Source organism: Chelonia mydas, chromosome 21 (genome assembly GCF_015237465.2).
Source record: "Chelonia mydas isolate rCheMyd1 chromosome 21, rCheMyd1.pri.v2, whole genome shotgun sequence".
Taxonomy (NCBI): domain Eukaryota; kingdom Metazoa; phylum Chordata; order Testudines; family Cheloniidae; genus Chelonia; species Chelonia mydas.
In genome coordinates, this window is record NC_051261.2 from 5,628,272 (window position 1) to 5,647,950 (window position 19,679).

General features: G+C 43.4%; 1 protein-coding gene across 1 annotated transcript in view; it reads left to right on the forward strand.

The window, feature by feature from the left end:
- The window catches only part of PIGR (polymeric immunoglobulin receptor), a 47,706-nt gene that overhangs the window by 24,274 nt on the left and 3,753 nt on the right, over positions 1-19,679 (forward strand). Inside the window, exons 13-18 of the mRNA XM_043533802.1 lie at positions 12,434-12,531; positions 13,743-14,081; positions 14,768-15,097; positions 16,835-17,158; positions 17,729-18,043; positions 19,102-19,204. Of these exons, the coding sequence (XP_043389737.1) occupies positions 12,434-12,531; positions 13,743-14,081; positions 14,768-15,097; positions 16,835-17,158; positions 17,729-18,043; positions 19,102-19,204 (1,509 nt within the window). The remainder of the gene's footprint in view (positions 1-12,433; positions 12,532-13,742; positions 14,082-14,767; positions 15,098-16,834; positions 17,159-17,728; positions 18,044-19,101; positions 19,205-19,679) is intronic.

Genomic DNA, 19,679 nt, shown 5'->3' on the forward strand with positions numbered 1-19,679 from the left:
TACTTCCCTAGTTATCATCCTACTTCCTTTTTTTCTTTTGCAGCAAAAGGACTCTACAAGGCAGATAAATAATCAAAATCCTTCTGTACAGAAGAGAGGTCTATATCCGACCACTTCTGGTGACTTTACAAGGGCAAGGGCCTGTGGCAACTTTCAAAAAAAAGGTGAGGGATTAGCCCCTCAGTATCCCTACTCATGACTAAGGTTATGATTTTGTCATGGAGGTTGCTGAAGTCACAGAATCCGTGACTTTCAGAGACCTCCACAGCTCCCCATTTTGTCATGGATATTTTGAGTAAAAGTTAGGGACAGGTCACGGGCATCTGTGGATTTTTCTTTATTGCCCGTGATCTGTCCGTGACTTTTACTTAAAATACCCATGACAAAATCTTAGCCTTACTCATGACATAACAGGTTCTAACCTCTGAGGATGCATATAGGCTATGGCTCAGCAAAAAATGGTCTCTATCTGTGTCTGTACCAGGCAACTGCATTGCTGTGTCTTACTCATTGCTTTGTGGTACACATTGGTTTAAAAGGCAGTAGAGGAGGAAAAAAAACATTTTTCTATTGTATGTCTGTTATCTCAAACATTTTGAGTTATGTTGAATGAGCCAACAAACTCAAGAATGTCTAGAAATAGCATTATCCATTGATTTATAAAACCACATTAGACTGACTTTGTCTGGAACAGGTCTTGCTTTGGATAAAAGAGTGAAAGACCAAGGGATGCTAATGTTTTGTGACGCACACAAAAATTCATTTTTCCTCATACTCTTTCAAGGTGCAATACAGCACAACTTCCATTTTCACCTAAGGCAAAAGTGAGGGAAGGGAAACAGTCTGATTTAGAAAACGCTCATTGTGTTTTGCTGAATTTTGTGAACTTGCCCACTAATAATTTTTGAAAACTCAGGAAAGTTGCCACCGTCATCATTAGCTACTCAATGCCAGAAAGCTTTTGCTGCAGCCATTAATGCCTTCTTCCAACTCATGCTCCTCAATGCTTTAGAGCAGATACAAAAAGTCCATTCCAAAGAAGACCCTTTCTCTACCCAGAGGTGACTAATTCTGTTCATGTTCCTGGTGAATGTGACCAGCTTGACAGCAGCAATTGTTTTTAAAAAAGGGCATTTGGTAAAATTACAAACTGTACACTGTATTTTAAGGCTTTAATCACCAAGTAATTAATGCTCCCTTAACATTAGCCATTATTGAGAGCAATAGTTAATGACTAATGGATTAGACTGCTGGCCCCAGGCTATCTGTACTGTGAGCATATACCAGTTCCTTAGGGTTCATTCACAGAGCTGAGTCAATGGAATTTGGATAGGGGGCTCTGGCACTTTCCTCTGCAGCAAGAGCAGCTGATTACCAGTTCTTACGAAATCCTGGAGCTAGATCTTGATCTCAGTTGCAACAGTGCAAATCTGGAGCATCTCCAATAATGTCTATGGCGTTACAATTGTATAACTGAGCTCAGCCCCTGGGAGCAACTTTTTAAAAAGGTTTCTTCCTGTTTCCCTTGAGTAAGAAGAAAAATGCAAAGATAGAAAGGACTACAAAGTTAAAATCAAAGAAAGATTCATATGCCCACTTCTAGAGTATTTTTAAACTGAGAATCTCAAAGCACATAAATATGAGTGAATTTAGACTTGCAACAGGCCTGTAGTGAAGGCAGTCTATTCTTAGCCAGCCCTTTCAGATTCTTATACTACCTACACCATGTATGCATTACCGTTCCCACGTTACAGATGAGGGACACAGATGTATCCACAAAAAGAAAAGAAGTACTTGTGGCACCTTAGAGACTAACCAATTTATTTGAGCATAAGCTTTCGTGAGCTCAAATAAATTGGCTAGTCTCTAAGGTGCCACAAGTACTCCTTTTCTTTTTGCGAATACAGACTAACACGGCTGTTACTCTGAAAGATGTATCCACAGTTGCACGCAAAGGCAGTGGCAGAGCTGAGAAAAGACAGGCGTCCTGACACCCAATCCCTTGCTCTAACCCCGGAAACACACTCTTCCTAAATCTCTAATCAGATCTAGTGAGCAGGGCTACCTCCTGTGCAGCGCTTCTTTCCAGTTACAAGCCGCACTGCTGCTTTCCAGGTGCTGCCCTCACAGTTTTCTTTTATCCAGTTTTCCCCACTGGCTACATTTATTGTATTGTGCCCTAGAAGAAGTGACATAAGAACAGCCATAGTGGATCGGACCAAAGGTCCATCTAGCTCAGTATCCTGTCTTCCGACAGTAGCCAATGTCAGGTGCCAGAGAGGTAATGAACAGAACAGGTAATCATCCAGTGATCCATCCCCTGTCGCCCATTCCCAGCTTTGGACACGTGTCTATTTCTCGTGACTGCGGCCCAGCAATCTGCCACGTAGGGGAATTGGGCCTAAAGCAATTGTAGCATTCTTGGGATCATGGAGACCTCCCATCCTGGACACCTCCCTTGCCACAAAGATTCCAGGAATGGTGCAGCTGGACTGTGGGCAGTAGACCATCTTCAATCGCTTTAAACGCACCTGCAATTCAAAAGATACAAACTTGGGGTTTTTTTTCTGAAAAGTGGCATATCGCACTCAGAGCCCTTGAGTCACACATCAAGTTCCTAGTAAATATTTATGTCCCACTGATACTAAAAAAGCCTTGAAGATAGGTGCTTCTAATAGCACTGCTGATAGAACCTATAATTTTAGTGGCATATATGGGGCACTAATGTTTTAATGAGGGAATTAGTCTTTTTTTTTTGCTCATAGATTGATGAGAGGTTTTAATGCAAACACAAATCTAGAGGCTGTTTTCACATTTGACTGGCATCTGTAGAGATGGACACCATACAATAGCCTAGATAGATTAATTCTTTATCTGCAGCAGTGGTGAAATCCCTGAGTTTCATGCAAGGCTCGTTTAATATGATGCGGGGGAGGGGTTGATTAGGTCCCAGGCCTACATAGGGATCGTCTTTTTGTGTCATGTTTGTAGAGTGCCTAGCACAATGGGAAGCTGGTCCATGAATGGGCTTGGACGCACTAATGCAATATAAATAATAATTAACAACCAGAACATGGACAATCACCAGAAACAAAGATTTCCGGGTGATTAATATATGTTTCATGCAAATGTAAAATTTTCTTTTGGCTAAAGGGGATTCAGTGACAGATTCTCCCAGGTGAACAATTGCTGGAAGGTAGACGTACACAGTGTGCAGGTATGAATGTACACCATGAGAACCCAGTGAAGGTAGCAAAATCCTTCACAAAAACTGCTCTTGTATCTCCACATACATGGATAAAGCACTTTTCAGTGTTAAGAAACTGTCTGACTGGAGTCCAAATTCTTGCCCTTAACCAGGAAGAGATCAGAAAGTTTCATATGTAAATATCGAATCGGCTTTTTGCATTCTTGCAGAGTAGAATAAACTTCAGTCTAATCCAAGTAAAACAGTGCAAAGAGGTATATTACAGGCCATTATAACCAAGGCTCACACCAATGTTCTAGTCTGTTTAACAAGAGTGACTCATATCTTCCTTATGATAGCATTTGTGCGTCCTTGGTGAGGTCTATGTTGGCTGGCCATGGGGGTGGGGGGGAGAAACATTCTTGCTTTCCTTTTTGCTTGATTTCCTCTGGAGATCTCAGGATGGTGACACAATTAGAAATCACCCCACAGCATTAAGAAAAAGGATAATGGAGGATGAATTATCAGAATAAATCTATTACCTTGTGGAACAGAGGCATATTAGAAGCCCTTTCCAAAGGAGGTGGAGGAGAGATCATTGCTTGGTGTGTTTAAAACTAGATTGGTCAAAGCAATAGAAAACACACTGTCAGGAACAATCCTGCACTGGCCAGGAGGGTGAGTTGAATGGACTAGATGACCCAACAGTATGGTTGTGTTATTAATATTACAGTAATGTCCAGAAGCCTCAATCAGAATCATTGTGTTGGGTGCTTTACACAAACACACACACACACACACACACACACACAAAGAAATAGCGCCTGCCTCATCCTGAAGCATGAATCCAAAGCTTTGGTATTGAGGACTTGGAAAATGCACAGTTCTGGGGTGCTGCTGTGGTTGTAATGCAATTAATTCGCTAAAATAAAAGCACAAACTGATTTTCCCCTCCATCTAAATAGCAAGACAAGCCATGTCCTTTCATAAAAATTATGGGCCACATCTTTAGCTGATGTAAATGAGAGTAGATGATTTACTTCAATGAAGCTTTGTCAATTTAGATCAGCTGAGGATTTTGACCTTTGAATTTTGCAGAGGGGAATTTACAAACAAAGCCAGCACACACCTGTGCCTTGCTTGATAAAACAAGCCTACCCATATGTTTTTTCCCATGCCAGTTATTTGCTGAGAGGCAAAGAGTATCAGTGGGAACTGGCACAGCTTGTTTTTTCTTCAGATATTTTGCTTTCTGTTTATATAGAAAGAGAGAAAAAGAAAGCAGCTTCAATCATGCAGGCAGCGCAAGCCCGAAGAAAACACGAGAGAATGCAGACAGACCTGCAGGAGACACTTTCTGCACCACAGCTTCCTCCTGCTCCGTTGCGCATATATTGGGCACATTTCCCTGCACAGTGGCAGCCCTGCTGTCTCCCACCACAGTGGGGATACAAGATCTTTTCCTTTCATCCCTTCCTTACTAGCCTCTTCCACTCCCTCCGTGCAGATTCTCTCTGTGATTTTAATATTTCTGTTTTTAAGTGCATTTTGACAAGTGATTTTTAATGCTGGGTGGAAGATTCTTGGATCGGCAGCCCTGAAGACCGATCTCCTCAGTCTGTATGCATAGATACAACACAAGCAGCGGCAGTCCAAGCTTCCCCCCAACACACCACCCCTCTGACATTTCTCACACCTGGCCTAGAGTGAGCCCATCAGTGGGGGATAGCACAATCTAGGGGACAGCACAGTCCAGCCTCCAGTGCCCATTCAATCCTGAGCCTCTTCACTGAAACTGTCAACAAAGGGGGCAGCTATGGAAGGTGGGCTGCATGCTTTTCTCCACCAATAACTGGACTGGGCCCCTCCTCTCCCCCCCAGCTCATTGCATACGAGCCACTAAACTTTTGGCCAGCCCCAGCTTAAGATGTATTTGACCTGATGACCCATGGGTGAAGGGGTCTATCCCATTCACAATTCCTTGGGCCACCCTGGTCTGCCAAGCGGTGCTCTTCCTTATCTGAGAAGGATCAGAATCCCTCTGGAGAAGTGGTCTGTCTGGACAGGTGTGTTATCTCTAAGGAGGAGCTGGAGTAAGAATGAGAAAAATAAAGGGAAAAGGAGTACTTGTGGCACCTTAGAGACTAACCAATTTATTTGAGCATAAGCTTTCGTGAGCTACAGCTCACTTCACTCACAAAAGCTTATGCTCAAATAAATTGGTTAGTCTCTAAGGTGCCACAAGTACTCCTTTTCTTTTTGCGGATACAGACTAACACGGCTGCTACTCTGAAAAATAAAGGGATATCCCATTTAATTACACAGCACGGCCGGCAACCAGCAGCCTATTGTAACTAAACTCACATGAAATGTAAATAGAAATAATTGAAGTTTGCAGAATGCCTTGAGACCTTTGGATCAAAGTGCGAAGTAGAGTTATTAATTGTATGTATAACCATTTTCAAATCTCAACGCAATCAAGGTCATCTTTCACCAGAAGGATTTGGAAGGGATATAAGCCCTCATGCTTCAGGGGATAAGCCAGCCTCTAATGAGGGGTTAGGCAGAAACTTGCCCTGTGGGCAGGTGATCCCATCCCTGCCTACTGCAGGGTTTCTTGCCCCTGCCTCTGAAGCAGCTGGTGCTGGTGACTGTCAGAGACCGGATATTGGACTGGATGGGCCTTGGGTCTGATCCAGTCTGGCAATTCCTATGTTCACAAAGGAGGTGCAGATGACACTATTTTGGAGACTTGGGGTGAAATCCTGGCTCTAATGAAGCCAATGGGCATTTTACTATTGACCTGAGTGGGGCCAAGATTTCATCCCGATATGTACTAACAGAGAAAGGCTATATTTCTCCTCTTGTACTCCTGAAAACCCATGATAAAAATCTTTATGAGATACCTATGCAGATGGGCTGTAGTGCACAGACTGGGCACAAACACACTTCACTAGACAGAAATCAGTCTCAACACTCTACCGCCATGTTCATTAGGCTTAGTCAAGTGTTCGAGCTGGTGCGCGTCTCAATAGATGTCAGATTTATGTAAGTAGAACAAAAAATTTAGAGCATACTCATTGTTCTAAACCAAACGTGCACCATGGATGTTATAAACCCTCTTCATCGCTGGTCAGAATGCAATATATATGGCATATCACTTTGCTTTTAGTCCTCTTAAGTCCCTTTGACAGTGCCCGGCAAACAGTAACTGCCTCATCCTCTCACCCTCTCCCCCCTTCAGGGGCCTCTTATCTGCACAAGCAGTAAAGTTTAGTGAATTTCAATGGTACTTACTTGCATTCCCCTTCACACCAGTACTCCATTAATTTCCCTTCTGCGGGTGGCCTGATGTTCAGTCTCACACTGTATCTGCAAATCCAGCAGCAAATGGTCTTTGGAAGCACCATGAAGCAAGAGCCCTGTCAGCAACAGAGGTTTGATAAAATTCTCTTCCAGCGTCTTGGATAGTGCCTGGGTCTTGTAGACAGAGCAGCAAAGCTCGCTTGTGCCATTTGTCTGTACCTGGGAAATGGCATTCTTCCTGAGTGCAGTGCATAATACGCAGCAGGAGAAAAGGGGCTTTCCTGTGACATTCATCCTCAGACCTATCTTCACGCTTGCCATGGAGGTATCAGACAAAGAGCAGTTTACGCAACAGCTGATTGTACTTGCTTGAGCTAGTTACTTGGGGGACATTTTCTCCATAAATGCCGTGTTTGCAGTGAAGGAATCGAACTAAGTCTCCAATAGGATTTGACTGCCAGTAACCCAGTGGATGGTTTCAGTGATCATAAATGTGTTTGCCTACCCATGTGAATACAGTTGTGCTCACACGTACACAAACACACACACGTGCACTTGTGTTGATATGGACGCATGGATGCTTGCATGATCTTATGCACACACATGCAATTTAACACACTGCACAAACCAGACCATGCTCCTACATTCCAGGTCTCCTTGAACAAGGCTACAGCTGTGTTCCAAGGAGCTCACAGACCACAGCTGATGTTCCTTTGTTACCTAACAACAAATATTGACCATAAAGAACCACAGAATGATTGACTATTTGCAATGAAGCCAGCCTAACTGCTGACTCCACAGAGGTTTTTCACTTCTCCCACTACCTCTCCCTTGGGCTGTTTAATCTTGTCAAAGAAGGAGGGGGAAGGGCGTGGGGTCCTGGCCTATCCCCACCTCTCCTAGGCTGGCAAGGCAGAGCCGAGCTGGTCCTTAGGCAACAAGGTCAGCTCCAATAAAACACAGTAACTGCTGCAAAAAGCAGGGCCCATTTTTGTGTTGATTTTGTTTTCTGCAGCTGAGTGGGTCTTGTTTATCTTACCAGCTTCTTCTGGGGGTGACTAGTTAAGGGCATTTTTCATGCTCCAGGAGTTAATTATTTGCTACAAACAAGTAGCCATTGAACAATTAGATATCACAGCAAGAGAAAGAAAGCACAACAGAACACCTTTTATCTGAAGGAGGAAATAAAACCCTCTCTGTGCTGGGAAATACCCCTTATAAAATTAAGCCTGTCACCTGATGCCCAGAGAACAAACCAATCTAGCTATTTGCACAACTTTTCTGGTAACCCATCGTATTCTCAGTAACTGAACAATCAAACACCACCGCTCCCTGGATTATTTGATGGGTCACTGATCATGCATTGCACGCACACACACACACACACACTCCAGTGCTCTCAATAATTCAGTGATAGGCAAGCAGGTTTAAAATATTAAGAACCCCAGTTCCCTCCAGCCCATCACTCAAAAGCCCATCCAAACCATTAAAGATTTGGGACATATGAAGGTTTGAGAAACACATGAATTATAGACAGACTCAGATTAAGATGTGCACAGTTTGATTAGGAGAGTTTTAATGCCCCAGTGTTTGGAATTTTGATCCTTGACACCTGGTTTCATTTTTGGGGACCTACTCTGTCTTCCCCTGGCTGGATGCTGTGTAGCAGTGGACACATTATGATAGATGGGGTGTGACAAGTACTCTGCAGTTTAAGCCTAATTCTCAAAGATGTTGAGTACCTGCATCTCCCATTGACTTAACAGCAGTTGTGGGGGAGGGGGGGGGAGAAGAGGAAAAACTTTGTTTAGATCTGCATCTGTGATTGAAAAGGGCAGAAGAACAATGGTCAGAAATCAAATATAGTCTTACGGGAGCTATGGAAGCAGGTTTTTAAGGCATGGTTTTGGCAACCAATGTGATGCCAAGTGAGCAATCTTTCTTCCTGCTAGGTGAATAATGTTAAAAAGCAGAAGGGAGAAACTGAGGCACCAAACTCTTGAAAAGGGGCTTTGTTCCGAAATGGGCCCAAGTTGAAGAGTTTGGATCCAGATCCCAGTCTAGCTTTCTTACTCTTGCCTCCCCCTGCCCCTTCAAAGTTCAGAGGTGTTTGGATCTAGGTTTGCGTTCAGCCCATAATAAGGCTAGGAGCGTGGGTTCGGATTTTGCTTTGGATTTTTAAAACCTGAAACCTGGGGCAGGGGGTTAGATCAGGCCCATTTCTCATCTGGAGAAGACTGAGCCCTGGTACACACTACAAACTTATGTCGGTGTAAGTACATCAGCAAGGGGTGTGGAAAATCGACATCCCTGAGCCATGCAGTTATACTGACTCAACACCTGCTGCGGTCAGCGCTATGTCGACGGGAGGGCTTCTCCTGTTGACATAGCTACTGCCTCTCAGGGGGGTGGAATACTTGTGCTGATAGGAGAGCCTCTCCCGGGTTGGTGTAGGTAGCATCTTCACAGCTGCAACGCTGTAAGTGTTGACAAGCCCTAATACTTTGCTCTGAGCAGTGGTTTAGCATAATGATGTCCACACACACACACACAGTAGGTTTGAGGTGACCTTCATAACAAGAGAACTCAGGGGGCAGAAGGGAACATGAAGCAAGGAAATTCCATAGTGCAGGCTGCCATCCTGAATGTAAGACTATGCCTTACAAATACTGAACTGTTGTAGAAAACTATTGGCTTTTACAGACTGTTCAGGGTTACAGAATCCAGGTGTCTGACTCATTCTCTGTACAGAGAGTGTCTCCAGAACAGAGACCACCACCGGATGAAGCCATTCTCCAAACCAAGATTGTACCAAGAGTCAAAAATAATTAACGTCATATTGTGGAATGCTGTGGTCCAAGCCTGGTCCTCCGGAGTAAATTATCCATGGAAACCTTCCACTGGGCAGAGATCTACTGTACATTTATTCTCATATAATTCATTTCATTCTTACAGAAACTCATGTGCTAACACTGCCCAGACTGGATAGTTTTAGAATGCCATTGTACCATAGACAGGAAATATGCACTAGATGGTACTTTCTGTATGATACCACTGCCCTCTAATGGATGGAAATCAGACCTTTGCAAGCAATCTTTCTGAAAGCAGGCCTACAAACTATAGTGACTTTTATGCAAAGACAATACAGAATTTAACAGACATTAATTCATTTAGCAGAGCAATACCCCACGGGAGACAGATTACTATGATTATCCCCACATGACTCTAAGAACATCCTGATGCCAGATAGCTAGAGGCCTAATGGTATCAGGCTAGGAGTTTCAGTTGGCCTGACCAATGCAGTGTACCCCAACTCAACTATGGTTACAATCTGTACCTAAAAAGATGTCAGGTAAGGTATCACTGGAAAACCAGTAATTCGCTGAGCATTAATATTCTTGTATGATGTATACACAGGGTTTGTGCAAAATGTTATGACCATGTGCTAAAATTATAGTCTTAAAATGTGCATGGCTAGCAATGCTTAAGCACAATGTACCTTAGACAACGGAATGGCCACTTGATTCTCTGACCAGCCTGTCTTCAGGCAGAGACAATGAAGGCCCATTTTTACATATCAGTTTGTGATGGGCACTCCACTCACCACAGGTCTGGCACCTCCTCCTGGCTGTTCTGGGGAATAGCTCACCAGAAACAATGCCACTTCCTCGGTTGCATGCCGTCACTCCCTCTCTCAATCTGGTCTGCAGCCTCTTTCTTGCTCCAGGAGTTGCCGCATCCTCTCCGTGACTCGGCCCTCCAGCCAGGTCACTTGGTGTTCTCCCCTTCCAGGAGATAGTTCTTCAAAGTCTCTGTCACTCGCACAGTGACCCAGGCAGTCTTCCAGTCACTGCCCCACCAGTGCCACTTCCCCAGTGGCAGGTAAGGGAACCCAGGCCCACCCTCTACTCTGGGTCCCAGCTACACACAACCACACACCCTACCACACACAACCAAGGTCAGCTGAGTCCCCAACCTTGCTGCTTACTCACTAGGCTGCTTCTTACCCCGGCACTCCCCCATCTCTGGGGTTTACCAGCCTCTCTATTCCCTCCTCCTAGGAGTCACCATGGGCTACTTGTCTCTATAGCCCCCAGATCCAAGGGAGTTATTGCAGACTACCTCCCTACAGTCCCCTCCCTGCTCTCAGCTCCCTGGCTTTATAGAAGCCCTCCTGTTCCTGCACAGGTGAGCTTCCCCTACTTAGAGCTTTCCTCCAGCCTTCAGCCTAATAGGTTAATTGGCCTATCTGGGCTCCATTAACCCCTTCAGGGTACGTGTTGTGAGGGGTGGGGGACACCCCATCACACAGGTAAATAAATCTATCAAGTGGGCAAGGAGACAGTAGAACCTCTATGCCCACCCCCAGAAGGAGAGAGAAGCTTGTTCTGGGTTTTTACTTTCCAGAGACTACATTGTGAAAGTTTACTGATCTATAAAGACAGGGGGCTGAACCTCAAGTGATAAGCAACTGAATCAACTGATTGTATACAATATTATTGTATTATTAAAGTGTATCAAATAGGTGTTTATGAAAACTAATGACACACTGGTGTTTAATATCATCATAAAATGTATGTATTAACACTTACGGATGTTAAGGAATTATGGATACTCATTGATATAAGGCTTTACAGTCTATGTCCAAACAAAGGGAGAAACAGGTCTCTCCCGTACAGGAGGGAACGTAACAGCTATTTACCTGTCTCCTATGTAAAGTAAGCATGGTGGAATCAAGACAATGGAAGTTCTGTTTACATACAGGGAGATGGAAAGCCCACAGGAAGGGAAAAATGAAGTCATCCTACCTCTTGAAGCAACGTCATTAAATGTTGGGAGATATAAGCAGAGATATGAGAGTACAGACAAAAGGGAACAGAGCTCTTGTGAGCTGAGAAGGATGGGTGCGTCAACAAGGTGGGGGTTGAAGTCTCTAGGAACTGAATGCTACTTAGGCAAACATCTTTCACCTAGGAAGACAAGGGAAGCCAGTCTCTTGGACTTCTGTGGAAGGTCCTGATAGAGGAAAAAACAGCCATGGCTGGGAAGGAGAAGGATTGGTGAGACAAAACATTTTAAATAAAGCCTGTGCCTTGACAGATCAAGTTTTAGTCTTTTAGATACGTGTTTTTTCACTTGTGTTTGTTGGTAACCCTTTCAAACTCTATTCCTTTTACTTGGCATCACTTATCCTATGTCCTATTGTTAATACATTTGGGTTTTTTACGATAAACTAATGCAGGGTGTATTTGCCCCAGTGAAGTGACTTTAGAGGGAAAAAATAAACATTATTTTTTCTGAACTGCCCAGGAGGGGACTGGACATTACAGAGCACATGATTTTGGAAAATTCAGGACTGGGAGTGTGCTGAGGCCACTCTACAGGTAGTAACCAAGGCTGACAGAGCCCAGGAGCGTGACTGATGTGCTGCTGGCAGACTGCTGGGTTCAGAGTTGCTGGATCAGAGCTGCCGTTATAGAGACACTCAGGGTGTGACCGGCATGCTTGCTGCTGACTGAACATCCCAGGCAGGGAGTTACAGTAGCATAGCATTTGAGGCACCTACGGTTATGGGGCAGGTAGTGACTCAACCCCTCGCTGGTCTGGATTGCACCCCAAACAACCTGACACCCCATTTTACTAAGAAGAACTAGGGTCCATGGATATTAGGTGACCTATTTCTAATCACATAATAAGTCAATGTAGAGCCAAGAACACAAGTACTCTGAGTTCCAGTTGCCTGCTGTGACCCCTAGATCACACTGTTTTTCCTTTAGTACAAATGGCTGTAGGCCTATATTTCCGGTAACACTCCATGCACGTGGCTGAACTCATGACTCAGGGTGTTTGTATCATGGACCAGTTCAATAGGTGGTTTTAAAAATTTTTAAATATCCAACTAAATAAATACTGTGACCTTCTGAATGTGGTTATTTACAGATTTCAGGAGAGGTTGGGGAACCAGGCATTTGAAAGGAAAATGACTTTCTTGGTGTTCATCTTCTTGCTCTCCTTCCTCCAAGCTCAGTCTGCAAGAAGTAAGTATCTAATCAAGAGTGTGAGAGACGTGTCGATGTTTAGCACAGTCAGTGTAAGGCTAATCTTATATAGTCACTATCAGCAAATACATAGTTATGACCAAATAGATGAATGTTCTTTATAGCCCTTGCTGATCTCTTGAGACCATTCAGATTACAGGCAAGTCAGCTGATATATCAGATTTCCTGGCTTTCCCATTCCTTGGTCTTTTTCCCATTGGTGTGGTATTTCGTCTGAAATCTCCTAGGAACAAGAGCTGTGTGATGCACTGCAGTATTTGTTCCTGGGGGCTCACAGAAACCATTCTTCAATTTTGTTGTTTGGATTCCACACCCCGAGTTTCATTTTGAGTTTTGGGTTCAAGTGGACCTAAAATTTCAATGTAAAGCTTAGCCCAATCAATTTGCCTGGGTTTGGCTCAAAAGAATATAATACCCATCATGTTCAGCATTGTTTCTTTTAAAAGATAAAATCAGCCCCAGGGACCTCTGCAAATTCAGGCCCCCCAACCCCTCAAAAGTTCTTGAAACTCAGTGAAACTATGGGCAAAACCTGAGTTTTGGCTTTGCAACAAAACTAGCAGATGAAACCATCATTAAGGAAGAGTTGCCTAGCTCTGACAGGGACCCACTGCTTTGCAAGATTTCAGCTATATGCTGGTTTGAGCCAGGATGGAATAATCAGAACAGTGACTATTTTCACAACTATTTAATATTTCTGCCTATGATTCAAAATCCAAGGTTGCAAGAACATTAAAAGAATGTTAAAAAGCCAAGTGAGCTAAAACAGTGAGGTTCATTTCAAGTTTGGCATGAAGGTTTGAATTGGTTCTTACTTAAACTGGTTTGGATGAACCAGCACAAGTAACTACCACTCTGTATTGCCACTCTGCATTGCCACAGAAATTTCACAGCGCTTTCAGAAACAAATTGAGGTTTGTGGCTAAGGCACTAGACTGGAACACAGGAGATTAATTTTTGGCTCTGCCATAGACTCCTTATGTGGCCTTGGGCAAGCCATTTAATTTCCCTTTTGTCTGTCCTGGCTATTTTGACTGAAAACTCTTTGGGGCAGGGATTGTCTTTTATTTTGTGTTTGTAGCTATGTGCCTAGCTCAGTGAAGCCCTGATCTCCATTGGGGCCTGAAGGTGCTTGTGTAATAATGACTTGATTTGTAGTGAATAACATGAAACACGTTTCCTCTTGCCAGTTTTAAGTTCAAGCCCCATCTTCGGACCAAGGCAGGTGACTGGTTTGCAGGGAGGATCAGTTACTGTGAAATGCTTCTACCCTCGCACCAGTGTGAACCGCCACGACAGAAAATACTGGTGCAAGGAATCAACAAGGCAATGTGTGACCGTCATTTCTACCAGTGGCTACACTGCTCAAGACTTCACTGGCAGAGCGACAATCACAGACTTCCCAGAGCAAGGCATCTTCACCATTGAGATCTCAAAGCTAGTGGAAAAGGACATCAGCTTTTATAAATGTGGCATTGGTCTCAATGATAGAGGACTTTCCTTCAGAGTCAAGCTGGATGTTTCCAAGGGTAGCTACAGCCTGGGGGCTTCTTATATTATTTTTCTTTTGTAATAATTGTGTTTGGGAAATCTATCCATCGACAATATCCAAGAGAGCAAGGTGATTGGTACCTTGAGTAATAACCAAGATCTCTGCATTTCTAGCACCCCCATTGCTATAATGTAAAGGTACCATATAAAATAGGAGATATACAATAATTCTGTTCACAGCAGCCAAAATTCTCCACCAGTCCTTGATTTATCTACTTTCCTGAGTGGAAGGGGCTAACTCAGCAAAAATAAAGGTTGTTTGTAATTTACAACACCACATGAGATCATGTGGTGCAGCATAGCATAGTACATGACACTACATGGTCTACTGTAGTATGGGAGAGTAAATAGTGCCCTATGACATAGCGTAGACACATATGATATGGTGCACAGTAGCATGGTGCATTAAGATATCCTGCAATGCAGTGCATATGGGGTGGCCTGGTACAAAATGATGCAGGGTTGAAAAGTATGGTAATGTGTATAGAGGTATGGTCCAGTAAGGTACACTATACTGGAGTAGGCTATGGTACAGTCTGGGGTAGTATAGAGAAGTATAGAAGAGTATGATTACTGAAGTGCAATAGGGCATGGTATAGAAGCGTGTTGTAAACTGCAATACAATCTGGGTTCTGGATACTGACTTGGACTATCATTCACACAGGTCCAAAAGTGCCTGAAGAAGCCGAACTCTATTACGTTGAGCTGGGAGGTTCTGTGACCATCAACTGCGTGTTTGGCCCAGAATATGGCAGTGAGAGGAAGTACCTGTGCAGAATGGGGAAAACCGGCTGCTCTACTGTCATCGACACCTACGGGAACGTTAACGAAAACTACAAAGGGAGAGTTTTGCTGAGCCCTCAGGAGCTTGCTGGGTCATTCAGCCTCTATCTGACCCAGCTGAGGAAGGAAGATTCGGGTGTATATTTGTGTGGGGCTGGGACTTACGGAGAGAAAGGAGAATCCAAGGAACTGGATGTGCATGTCTACCAAGGTGAGCGATGGGCAGGGTGTGTAGATTTCAGCCATTCCAACAGTCTGAAGAGACTAATATTTTATTTACTAAGGGTCTGAGTTTCCCTTGAAAATCTCACTGATACTCTTAATTTTATCTAGAGAGAACAAGAATTGTACTTGTTATTCTTTTATGTTTTCATCTATTTAGCTACCAACAGTGTCCTATGTGCGTCCACAGACAAATAAGAAGACAAAAATCCCTCTCCCAAAGACTCTATGTTGCAATGTCCATTGTCTGTTGACAGCAGGGGTTTAAACTTGAGCCTTCATCAGAAAAACTATCACTTGAGTTGAAGAAGTAACTCCATTAGTAGGCAGCTGTGATAGGCTGTAACCCTCTGTGTGAGCCAGTCTTTAGAGAAGGTCATGATGACACGTGCAAAAGGCAAATTCTCTTTACAGAATTGGGGTGAGCAAACTCCTGCTTGATCCAGTTAACTGGCTTATCTCAAATGCAGACTATAGAAGAAAAAAAACCCAGACACATTTTCCTGACCACAAGGAGGCCTGCCTAAGCAATTTTTTAGAAATATTGATCCAATATGAAGAGAAAGAACTACAGAATTTAGAAAAGGTTAGAGCCGGTTAGAGCCCATACAGTTTAGCCCCTCAGCCATCCCAGGATAGCTCCCTACAGTCTATTCTCCAGTCTAGTTTTAAATGTCTCCCACGATGGGGCTTCCACCACTTTCTTTGGGAGACTACTGCCTGTTAGAATCGATCCCCCTTTGCATAATCTGCCTGCTGCAAATTAGCCTCTTTGCTTCATTCTGGATGAGTTTCCGAAGCACAAGGGCAAAGAGCAGATGCCACAGGCAATAAGACAAAGGTATTTCTATGCTCAGTTGGATGCACTAACAATCTTAGCGCAGGTCTCCACTACCGCTTAAGTCGATTTAACTTATGATGCTCAGGGGTGTGAAAAATTCACCACCCCCACCCCCCAAGTGACGCAAGTGGTATGTTGTCAGGAAACACGCTCCTGCCGACATAGCCTTACGCCTCTTGCCAAGGTGGAGTAATTATAACAACGGGAGAGCGCGTCTTCCATCTTCACCTGATACGCTTCAGCGGCACAGCTGCGCCAATGCAGAGCTTGTGTAGACGTGCCTTAAGGGGTTCCTCCTGAGGTATGTGTGGCTCCTATTGTTCCACTTGTGTTTGGATTCCCGGATGCGTGGAGAAGACATTGTTTGGCCTGATGCCATGCCATTGTGCCCTGGGTTTCTCCACAGGTTCCAAGTGAAGGGGACACCAAAACTTCTCATGAACCATTCATGTTAAACCTTAATCAACAAGGAAACGCCCATTATCGTTGGTGTCCTTGCTGGCTCTCTTGACAGGTCTGTGGAGGATTGAACTACTCTCTGGCTTCTAGGGGGGGTCCCTCCAGTTCAGGACTGAGGCACAAGGGCCAGATCCAAAGTCCACAGAAGTCAGGGGAAAGACTCCCATTATTCCACTGGGGGCTGGCAGGAGGCAGCGTGTGAGGGAAACGTGAGCTCTCTCTGACCATGCTGTGACGGTTCTGTTCTGCAGGCGCCAGCATTGTCAGTCTGTTATATTTCATCCCTGCAATTAACTTTACTTTAAAATGTTTTTTTATAAGGAACAGACCCAACCAACCCCATGAGGCACATGCAGCATGCATGTTAGCACAACATGAAATGTGTGAGAGGAGCCTAACAGAACATGTTCCATTTTGTATCTCCAGAGACATCTGTCCCCCAGGGACGACACGTAATAAATGGAGTCATAGGCGGTTCAGTATCTGTCGAATGCCGCTATGATCCACGTGGGAATTACACCCTCAAGTACTGGTGCAAATGGAGGAAGAATGGGTGCAATCAGTTAATAAACAACCTTGCGAGTATGATAGATTCATATGAAGGAAGGATAGTCCTGCACGATAACCCGGAAAATGGAACATTCACGGTAATAATGAACCGGCTGACAGCAGCGGATGCAGGATATTACTGGTGTATGACGGATGGAGATATGGAAAGGAAATCTACAAAGGAGCTGAAGATTACAGAAGGTATGAAAGCACATGTAGTGATGAGTGTCTCTGCCAGCACAAGCGATACGGGCACCTGATCTTTGTTCCTCCCAAAGCAGCAGCAAAGAGCAGAGCCTCGCTTTCCTGAGGAGAACTATTTTCTAATTCTTAGCTTCATAATCCTAATGGGTAAAGCTTGACATTTTAAGGTACAAATTAGAGCTGGTGGAAATTTTTCAAAAAGTCCAAGATTTCAGCAGAAACTTTTTTTGGACAATGTTTGAAATTTTTTTGCAAAGATTTCACTAATTTCCCACCAAACATTTTCACTATTTTTTCAAGCTTTTCTGACACAAATGCTATTTAAATGCCATATATATATACACACTATAAAGTACATAGGGATATATGTATCCATACACATATATAGTACATTTAAGTGTTACAAAAGCAATATAAAGTGTGTTTACCCTCATAGATACATTCTGTACCATGTAGTTACATAGTAATTATATATTCTTATTAACACCTTGTTGATAACAGTACTTCTGAATATTAATTGTTCAAGTCATTAAAATCAGTCTCACTCTTTTGTTTCCCTTCTAACAGGGCAACTTGGTTTAACAGGACCAAAAGAGATTGATGCAGTCATTGGTACACAGGTCACCATACCATGCTCTTATCCATGCAAATATTATTCTTACCAGAAATACTGGTGCAAGTGGCGTAATACTGGCTGCCAAACTCTCATGTCCTCTGAGCAAAACCAAACCGGCCTGGTTGTGAACTGTGACAAGGAGAAGAGGACACTCTACCTAACTTTTGACCAAGTAATACAGACAGACCAAGGGTGGTATTGGTGTGGAGTGAGCAATTCTGGTCACTATGGGGAAACCATGGCAGTGTACCTGACAGTAAACGGAGGTGAGCTTCAGGATTTATTACAAGACAAAAGAGGCAAGGTTTTCTCTGTAGCCACAATGCTCACCCATAATGGTGTCATTCCATTGAGAGGCACTATCTTGAAACAACAACCAAGTGGTGGCATTTCAGAACATCATAATCTCCTTTGTCTTGGACAGACCACACTTTGTTTCACTAAGGATCTCACGGTGTTCACAATGTTTATCGCTGTAACTCTCATTCACGCATTGGTTACAGCATTCTTCCATTTTCCTGTCACTATAACAAGTCTGGAAAAAGAATGGAGTCTGCACCACTTTTACATTTCAGCCCCCTATTATTTATTTATTATTATTTATATTACAGCAGCACTGAGAAGGCTTGGCCAAGACCAGGGTCCCTTTGTGCTCATAAGAGACACTCCCTGCCCCCAAAAGCTTACAGTTTACATAGAGAAGAGCACAGGGAACAAGAAAATAAGGACTATTGTACTATTTTATAGATGGGAAACTTGATTGCTCAACTCCATCTCAGTACATTTAAAATAAAGATAATTTTTTCTTGGGATAGAGGGTTGGAGGAAGTTGGGGGCAAACACAACCATGTGGTGTCGGAAACCCAAACCCAATATCCTTGTGTTAACTAATGCATGAGAACCAGGAAGAGCTACTGGCTAGAAATGAAAGGGAAGCAGTGTCCTTGCTGAGTGAAATGCGAAAAGTAACATGCAATATAAATGGTGAAAAGCATATCAAATATTTGAGTCGTATTCTGGAGCATACTAGTAACACAGTTTGGGATTAAAAACAATATTTTTAATACATGCCTAGGAAGACCACTCAAGATTTTCTTATGAGGTCATTTGGTAAAAGTGACTCCTGTTTTAAAATATCACTTAGGAATCAAAGTTCCATAGAAAATCAATGGGAACATTTTGAAAAAGAGATTTAGGCGCTTTTGAAAATGGTCTTATTTATGAATCAAGTGCTGACAATATATTGGGGTTTTCTCTCTCTCTCTCTCTCTGCTGTGATGCTGGATGCAAATAACCCACCACTCCCATCTACTACGGTTTGAAGCTGAAATTGCAGACTCTCCCAATGCTGTTTCCGACACAGGCTCTGAAGTTAGTATTAATTCCCAAAACAGAGCCGGGGTCCTAGATGACAACTCTTCACCCAGGTCAGTCCCTCAAAGACTTTGTTCCAAAGTGGTTTGGAAAAGAGTAAGAATTCCCCTGCCCCATCCAACTTGTGTCCATTTTTACAACCAAACTTTTTTTTTTATAGTTTTCATGTATTCTGATGTGTTCAGTTCCAATGAGTACGAATTACTGTCAGAGACTGTGCATTCATGTTTCCCAGCAAAATTTTGCCCATATCAAAATTTTGGCTCAGTTTTGGGTAATCATCCAAACTCCTTAGGTTTATCCACTCTGAACTCCAATTTTTTTGACTTTTATCTATCATTTCTCATAATGCCATTTGGCAAATACTCATTCTTCTCAGGCTTCTGTTGGTACAAAGGTTGCAACATTTTCTAGTAGCTAGAACAGTACACTGGGGTCCAGGAACCTGGAACGCTCATTCCCTTTGGGATTGCGAGAAGCCAATTCACCCATCGGTGTCTCAACTACCCCATCTGCAAAACAGGGATA